Here is a 9528-nt window from a genome sequence, read left to right on the forward strand (position 1 = left end):
TTTGTTAGCGGTCATGTGGTAAAATTTCCATTCTGCCGTGGCTCCACTGTAAGGCCTGCTGGGTGTTTAATCCACAAAGGGTTATGAGTTTTCTCCATGACATCTGCTAGTTTTTTGCTCTCCCAGTTCCTTCTCTTTACCTCCTGCTTGTTTCTGTGTCTCAGCCACCTCCCTCCCTGTCCTTTTGCCTCACCTATTTTTCCATGATAAACTAATGAGCCACTGACTGAAGGTCTTCCCTGCCAGGCTCTAACCCCTGTGAACTGAGCTGCCTGGCCTTGGGTCACAACTTCTACTACAACTTTGGGCGTGTGCTCGATGGCACAGCCTGCGACACGGAGCCTGGAGCGGTGTGTGTCAACGGACGCTGCCTGGTGAGTGGCAAAAAGTTTTATTGCATACTATTACCCAAAGGATTAGCAAACAATTCCCTACATGCACATCCACCTCACACAGTTAGTCAACATTGTCCAACATTAACTTTCCCTTTAGTAGTTTTTGATCTCCACCAACTCTTGAGAAAAATATCTGGCTCTTTAGTGACTAAATGCTCCAATATTTTTAACAGCTAGTTGCTAGTTTTTGTCTTTTTGCAGTTTGGTGGTCAGCAGAAAGTACACAGGTTGTGTAGAGCTGGTTTGCTGAAATGGCTGGCTGCTTCTTACTAAAAGCAAGGTTGATGAGTGAGAGGGAACTATACAGTAAGTTTATTATAGAACCAAAACAAAGAGCTAAATAGGCTAAAAAGCTCTGTAGAAGTGCAGAGTTGGTTGATACATTTTGTTGGTTTGTGCAAAACGTAGTCTTTCAATTCAATGTTAATTTACAAAGATATGCATTAAAGCAGTTTCAAAAAGCCTCTCATGGGATAGTTATTCATACAATTTGATGGATGAACCATGAAGTGCTCCATCTGTCAGTCTCCTAACATTGTCTATGACAAAATAAATAGAACTTTTACCTCCAGATGCCTGAAATAACCTGTCCAATTTCTAATGGCCTGATGTAGATTTCAAAATGAGGCTGGATTAAGCTAAAGTTTCTCTCTCTCTCCTCTCTTCATTCCCACCCTGTTGTGGTATAAATGATGTTGACCACTCTGACTGGAGCTCTCTGGAGAAGTGAACTCCATGCTGTGCGTTAGGACCAGAGTGCACTCATCAGTGTGGACTGCAGCTTTCAGTTAGCATTACAGCTCTGCTCAGCACAAAGTCCAGAGTCCTGCTCCCACATCCAGCCTGTCCCCTGCTCGCCCCGCACCCTCACACAGATGGAGATAGCTGGAAATGAACTTGTGTCTCTCAGGTCCCGCAGCAGATTGATAGCAAACATACATACGTAATACTCGGGAGACACATCTGCTACATGAGGGTACACACATAGGCAAAGTTATTTTTACACTACTGACAAAGGATTAATGTGTGTCTTTATATATGTGTGTTTACATGCTGACGTGTAGTATGTGGTGTAAATAAGTGGATTTATGGACCAGTGACTAGGCAGGCCGAGGTCAAAACAGCACAGGGCCTGAAACAGGAAGCAGATGCAGCCTGCAGCTGGTGTGGAGTGGTGCAGGACACAAATTGAGATCAGACTGCAGAGCACATGGCTGGTTTGGACATAGCATGTGTGTGTGTGTGTGTGTGTGTGTGTGTGTGTGCAGCGTGAATTTATTGCAGTGTTTTTTATTTGCAGTTCCCAAATTCCGTTACGAATGTGCGAGTTTGTTTAATCAAGGTAGATATCAAATTATCTAATTTTATTTTCAGAGAAATCAAATTGTCAGATAATAGTTAAAAATGCCCTTCATAAGTTACCTGTGCCAAAATGGATATCTTCAAATTATAAATTGAAGTTAGTTTTTTCAAGCCAACAGTGCAAAATCCAAGTATGGTTTTGATTTTTAGTCAGTTTGCAATCACTTAAAATATCTTATAGTGAATAAGATAATAAGCAAACGAAACCTCTGAAGACTTGGGACATGAAGTTGAAGGATAATTTTCATAGGTTGTTTTGGTGACTAACAACACTGATGACATTGATCTTGCAGGGTAACACAGCTCAGTATTCATTGTCATCATTGTGTCACTACACGTAATCGTTGCTATAACTCTTGTTACTCTAACAAGACTAAGAGTCTACAGCCAAGTTAGCAGGTCTTTGAGGCCGTACTTAGGCACTTTACATTTTGTACAGCTGTGGATGACGGCAGTATGATTAGTTTTGCAGGCAGTTGGTCATAAATACAAGAATTGGGCAAATTAAAATGATAACATGCTGGTGGTGCTAGATGACCAGTCAGAGGATCACTGAGGTTATTACAATCCATCCTCAAGGGACCTTGAATGTCTGTAAAAAATGTCGCTGCCACTGCACCTGTGGCTCAGAGGTAGAGCACCACTAATCAGAAGATTGGTGGTTGGATCTTTGGGCAGAGATACTCAATGCCTGAAGGCTGTGCCATCGATGTGTTTGATCAGTATGATCATTTCAACTTTGAGTGGTCGGAAGACTAGAAAGGCTGATTACAAGTACAGGCCATTCACCATTTACCGTCCAATAGGTGTCTAGATATACCACTCAAAACCAAAGATGCCAACCTCAAAGTCAAGGAATCACTAAAGGATTCCTCCCCTAGAGACCACAAATGTCTGTACCAAATTTCATAGCAATTCATCCAATAGCTGTTGATATATTTCAGTCTGGACCAAAGTGGTGACCAACTGACCACCATTATCATCCCTTGAGCCCACCAATAATGCCCAACATCATAGCCATGCTCAAATCCAAACTGAGAAGCTGAAACCAGAGAAGATGAAGAGAGATGGGTGACTAAAATGATTTATGCATTAGCAGTATTCTTGTCACTTAATATTCTGTGGAGTGACTAATCAATTAATTGACTAGCTGCTTCAGTACCAGTCCAATCTCATACCATAAGTGATAGAAGAGAACCTGCTTTAAACCATTTTAAAAAACGAATCAATTAACCCTCAGTGTTGCAGACTTAGTTTAGTAGAAGTTTTTCTACTCTTTGGAAGTTACATTAATATAGATGAGTTTGCTTGCATACTTCCCTCAGTGGGCCCTCTTGCACTCTTCTACTCTGTCACAGAGGATTCATTTCCTGTTGTGCACACACAGATGCCTTGAGTGTTTTTGTGTTTTTAAGGGGCTTAGGAAGCTGATTATAGGTTCCCTAGATTGTTTCTCTCTTGCCTGGGAACCTCCCCCTTGATTGGTTTGCTCTGCAGAGCGGGAGATGAAGGCCAGAGAAGAAAGCGGGCACTGTAATCTATCTAGCGGCAAGATTCTCCACACGCCATAAACCATCGAGCTCATCCTCTGTGCTCTTTGCTTTGGAATTTTTAACATTTACAGAGACAACTCTCTGAACCCGTCCTCCTCTTTTGAGACCCTGAGTTGCCGTTTTTTCCCCCCAAAGTAAATGTTTGTGCGACAAAGAAAATGACAGGGAGAAGCAAATAAGAGAAGGAGAGAGAGAGTGGACTGAGTGGAGTTATGGCAGAAGCCTAAGGTTTAAGGTGACTGTACAGCAGAGACAAAACAAAAAGAAAGGTTAGAAGTTTCCAGAGCTTTCGCCAGAAAATGTGTGAAGTTGAGTTCATATTGTCAACACGCTGTCAGAGAAACAGCATGTTTCCTAAGCATTTGTTTGTGTGTGTGTCACACAGAAGCCCGGCTGTGACTCCATCTTGGGTTCAAAGCAGCAGGAGGATGCCTGCATGGTGTGTGGAGGACAAAACACCACCTGCCTGCACCACAAGAACGTGTACCAGAGCAACGGTCTGGAGGCAGGTAGGATACACACACACAAAATCATCATATAATCTCCACGAGGAATCAATTGCAGCAGTTTCAAACCAACACGATCTGGGGATAATACCAGGCCCTCTTTGTGTTTTCCCTCCCAAGAGTTATTAGTCAATCAAGTTCAGTCAAGAGGTTATTGTTCTCTGATAAAGTGAACATTAACCATGGTAACAAAGAAAACCTGTTGGCTGCCTTCCAACAAGAAATTCAGCTAACAACAGTTCCTCCAAAATTACAGTCGTTAAGATTTCAGGAAGGAGGAGGAAGAACACAGAGTTCTTCAGGCTCAAAGTCAAGGCTCCAAATGACACTGGCTCAATGCCACCAGAACATTTTCTGTGTTTATTGGTACATGAACTTTAGAGGCTAACAGGCTCTGACTGTTCAAATCAAGTGAGGGAGGGTTTCTTTGGTTTGTCAATACACCCCTTATCAAAAGATAAGAGAGAGATGTAGTAGATGCAGTATAAACCAAACCAAGTTAAAAATGCAACAAACTGAACATTTGCTCTTTTTATTTAGATGAAAAAAACAACAATGGACTGTTTAGTGTTTGGGTACACCAGGAAAATCTCATGCAATAAAATACAACAGTTCACCCAAAACATTTTTATCAGTTTTGATTTACACTGTCAGAGAGGTTATAATGTTTGTGTTTTTTTTATTGAGTTTGGTGTTGAACTGGACTTCACTGTATTGTATTTAACATTAAAGATACAAAAAGAAACAACGTGCTCTTGGTGTAAAGTCACGTAAATTGTTAGAGGAAGTCATATGTTATTTATTTTAAGGTTGCTTTACAAGCTAGCAAGCCAGTTGCTACCCATAACAAGTGAGAAGTGGTGGAGGCCTATTCCTTTCCATTTATGTAAAGCCCACAAATCACGATTATCTCTCTAGAGACTGAGAATGAAGCTAGGACAGGTGAGGGGAGAGAGGAAAAAAAGATCCTATGCAGAAATATCAACATTATATATTAAACATTTAAAAACGGTCTATTATTCTTGAACCTACTCTGGGTCTTTGGGTTTCGAACAGTTAACACGGTAAATAATCACAGATTGTGATGGGATGAAGAATGTGATAGAACAATGTTGGCGGTGAAGTAGAAGAGAAAGTACATTTTAATTATCTGTGATCACGATAGGACAAACATTTCATTCAGATCATGTGCTGTTCTTTACTGAGCACTGAATAAAGCTGTGAGATTTTACTCATCGTGGACACACACACACAATAGAAAGTATCCAAAACCTCTGGTGTGCATTTTGGCTCACGACCTCTGTAACAGTGGCTTCCTCACACAGCTCCTCTGTGTGCCGGCTATAATGGCTCAGACTGAGCAAGAAGAAAACAGCCTGATAAAGGCTGCTTTGTTTGGGCGCATCAGCAACCTTGGGAGGTTTTGTCTCTTCCTGCAGTTGTGTTTCCCAACTTCAGGCAGAACTGATGGAGGGCGGTCACGCAGTATCGCTCCTCATAAGGTCAGAGGCCTCAAGCTCATCGCTGCCTGTCTGTCACTGACATTCCCTCTGTCACAACCCTACATCTTTACATAGCTAATGAAGTAGAGAAACCTTGTGCACGTTTTCTCTCAGAAAGTGGTAAGCAGGGGCAACCAAAGTTACTCTCTCTTTTCGCTCCAGAACAGCAGGGGAACCATAGAGCTGTCCCTCCCTCTTTTTTTGGCTCAGAAGTGAAATATCACTCTGTAATGAATGGTTGTGTTTTCAGCTCATTCATAAATTTTATGTCTTTGTGCTCGTAAACCAATCCTGTAAACCCTTTATTGTAGTTAATCATCACTGATTTTTTATGGTTTTAAAATGAAAGACAATCAATATTTTGTAACAGCATTGTAATATGAACCACAACCTGCCAGTGTTTGGACATAAGAACATAATTATCTGATTACTAATCCAGATTAGTTGTGAGTTACTGATTAACTATCATTTACTAATTGCTGAAAAATTGGATGAGATTTAGTGTGTTATTTAAAGCTTAACCCTGAATATGAAGTGCATAATACAAACTAAAGCCCTGCAGCAATCTTTGTGAAAGTAACTGCACTTCTCAAACCACTGAACTGTGGCAACAGTACAGTAAAATATAAATAGATAATAGATAAACAGGGATAGAAAAATAGACTTGAAGCACAGAAATGCACTTGACAAGACTTGACAAAGCTCTTCGAGAGCAACAGAAGACATAAAGCTTGCCACGTGCCGTGTAGTATTCCCTGTAAGTAGTTGTGACAAGCCCCTTTTAAAATTTTTTTTTTTTTTTTTGGACTGTATACACAACCTTTCATTCTGTTTGACCTCTAAGTTGCTATATGTCATATCCAAACCACAGGGACACATCCACTCAACCTGCAGGTTGAACCCAGAATTGTTGCTGCAATGCAGTAGACAGTCTTAAAGCCACAGATACCAGAATTTTTTCATTTTTGTGTCAGAGCATTTGGTTTATTGATTGCTATCGGGATATAAAGAGAATTTCAAATTGCTTTACAGTATTATGTGTACTAACTTTTAATATTCACCTTAATTTAGATTAAAATAACTTGACTTTAAAAGCCATGTGAGGCTTTTCTCTTATTAGCTTCATTTGATTTCTTGTAAAGCTGTTTTGAGTGCAGCTCGTGTGTCCTAGATTGTAAAAAAAAATTACTTTTCCTTAGTTATATGAAGTAGTTAAGAATGGGGAAAACAACATTTGAAAACCAAGCCTCAAACTGAGTGTTTCTGTTTGCCAGGCGGACCTTTTGGATACAACGAAGTGGCCATGATCCCAGCTGGAGCAACTCACATCCGAGTCACTGATAACAGCAGGAATTATCTAGGTAAGATTCAGCCTGTCACACACACACAGGACACCTGGCCTGCTGAGTATACCAGTTTCAGCTTTCTGCAGAAGACTCACTTTGCGTCACTGGTTCCATGCCTGCAATGTAAATCAGAATTAATTCCTAGACTTGCTATTACTTCCTCTCCCCAGAGACAGGAGGGGCTCAGCAGTCCCATCTGGTCTCTGTTTTCCATGCAACATAATAACCAAGGGCATCTATTTTCATCCTTGTTTATGAGACTAAAATTAAACAGGCCCAAAATGGGACACACTGTGGTCTTGAAAGGGACACTCATAAAGGCTTTATCTGACCACAGGGGCAAGGCAGGTAAAGGAACTTGTTTCTGTTTCATGTCATGGAAAATCTCTCTCCCAGCGCTGAGGAGAGACAGATGCCATATAATGCCAGCTGTCATATTTCTGTTTCTGACAGCCTGCCTTTACCTCAACATGACGCACTTATCTTATATGGAGAGCTAATTGTTAGAAATATTAGAAATATTTGACTCACTTATCAACGCTGAATAACACAAAAGTTTTCTTTCCTTCCTTCCTTCCTTCATGCAGCGCTCCAGAACGGTCGCTCCCAGTTTCTGATCAACGGTAACTGGAAGATCAGCATTCCAGGCGAGTACAATGTAGCCGGGACGAAGCTGCTGTACCGGCGCTCTGCAGACACCTGGGAGAGCTTTGAGGTGCCAGGACCCACCCAGGAAGACCTCCATCTAATGGTGAGATTCCAAGATACAGGACCAAGTTATTATCTGGTGAACATGTCTTGATGTTTTATAGCTTTTTTTTTTTTATTTTGTCTTCGTTGGAAAGCCATCATAAAGTTTAGCCTGTTTGCATGCAAAAGGGCAGGCCCATTCTGGTTAAGTCTGTTTTTATCACCAGTGTGGCGCCATTGAGCCAGGCAGGCACCAAAACCAGTAAAAGAGAAACACATTCTACCTTCCTACATTGTGCAATGCAGTGTTAAATTGAAGTTATTTGGCTTATCGTTAAGCATTTCACAAGGTAAGAAAAAATCTTGTTTGAATAAATATTGGATGTTTCCATTCAGGCCCTGTTCAGGTATTTCACAAACAGACCTGGCTCAGCGACCGAACAGCTGTTAACTATTGCTTCCTCCTGATATACTGTAAGAGCATGGGTCTGCTGTTTTACGTCCTGTAAAACACTGATGGTGATTGTAAGCATCCTGTTTCTTTCATCTGATGACAGCCCTCATGACTTCTTCCTGGGGGACTGGTGCTGGGGTTTATCAGGTTTAGTGTCATCTATTTAGTTGCCATGCCTTTATGATTACAAGGATATGAGGACTTATTATAGGCAATGGACACCTGGAGCAGTCCTCCCAAAAAGCTCTGCATAGCAGAGAGAAAATAGTTGATTTGGGTCAAATAGCCTGTCAAATAAGGTTTACCAAATTTAGTAGGTTTAACCTGTTATTTCATTGTTCCAGATATATATTTAGTCAATAGTTAGGGAAAAATAGGTATTAGATCAGGCTCTCCGCCAGAACAACCTTGATCGGGACATCCCTGCTATACGTACGATTGAAAGCACCAGAACAGCGCTGCCAAATCTTGTGGAGATTGTTTTTCATCTAGAGAATATAGGTAATGTGTCCTTAAAGCCAAGAAAAACGTCTCCAAGAGCTGATCTGATGCCAAAATGTGATTTTACTTAAGTATTATATAAATATTGATGAAAGCAATTGCAAAGCTTACCCTGTAGGCTGCGCTTTAAGGTAAAATAGGAAGGTAGATGAAAAAAAGATTAGTGTAGATGTTTCCATGCTGTCCTTGTGTGCAGGTGCTTGCGACAGACAGAAACCCGGGGATCGAGTATGAGTACTGGTTGCCACCGGACCAATACGCCCTCCACCATGGGAGGAGGAGTCCACTGCGTCAAGCTCACCACACTGCCAACTACCTCCCCTGGGTTCAACCAGCCACTGCAACCACCTTTACCGCCACCACCACCCGGGCTCCTCCTGTCACCACTCGACCCCACTGGTGTAAGTCCTTCCTCGAGCTCCATTAAATCACACTTAAGTATATTGATAGACAAAAGCATAAATTCAAAGGGATAATTCTTTGTTCACAAATCCGTCAAAATTTGTGTTAGTGAGCACTTCTCCTTTGCCGAGATAATCCATCCACCTCACAGCAACAATAGAACAATATTTGAGAGAAATAGGGCTTTTGTGTACATAGAGAAAGTCTTAGATCTTTTGAGTTCAGCTCATGATGAATGTGGGCAAAAACAAAAGTGTTGCGTTTATAATTTTGTTCAGTGTATTTGATTGTCTAACACAGCACCTTGCTAGATGAAGTCGTATTGTGTTACAGAAAAGTTGAGCCTTCTGGAGGTGCTAATGGAGTGGCCTAATGAAATTAAGGAGATGGCTGTGTTTTATGCAGCACTAATTTCTGTTTAAACAATGCCTTTGGGTCATTCCCAACTCCAATGGAGTTTTGACTCAGATGAGTAGATAACTTAATAACGTATTACTTTTACTAACATATTAACTTATTACTTATTAACTTAGAATTATCCCTTTGAATTTATGCTTTCTCGGCAAAGGAGAAGTGCTCACTGACACAGATTTTGACGGATTTGTGAACAATATTTGAGAGAAATAGGGCTTTTGTGTACATAGAGAAAGTCTTAGATCTTTTGAGTTCAGCTCATGACGAATGTGGGCAAAAACAAAAGTGTTGCTTTTTTAATTTTGTTCAGTGTACATGCAGGCATACATTTCTGGTAAATTACTTAAATGCACATTTAGCCCGGTAGTTTCTCAGTGTTTCATCAAACCCCTGAAGCTAACGA

At 41.0% G+C, this 9528-nt stretch overlaps 1 protein-coding gene across 1 annotated transcript in view; it reads left to right on the forward strand.

The window, feature by feature from the left end:
* adamtsl5 (ADAMTS like 5) overlaps positions 1-9528 on the forward strand; it is a 32505-nt gene that overhangs the window by 15866 nt on the left and 7111 nt on the right. Inside the window, exons 6-10 of the mRNA XM_046032336.1 lie at positions 247-374; positions 3696-3819; positions 6593-6679; positions 7252-7415; positions 8506-8710. Coding sequence (XP_045888292.1) covers positions 247-374; positions 3696-3819; positions 6593-6679; positions 7252-7415; positions 8506-8710 — 708 coding nt within the window. The remainder of the gene's footprint in view (positions 1-246; positions 375-3695; positions 3820-6592; positions 6680-7251; positions 7416-8505; positions 8711-9528) is intronic.

This window comes from Micropterus dolomieu, linkage group LG20 (assembly GCF_021292245.1).
Source record: "Micropterus dolomieu isolate WLL.071019.BEF.003 ecotype Adirondacks linkage group LG20, ASM2129224v1, whole genome shotgun sequence".
Classification (NCBI taxonomy): domain Eukaryota; kingdom Metazoa; phylum Chordata; class Actinopteri; order Centrarchiformes; family Centrarchidae; genus Micropterus; species Micropterus dolomieu.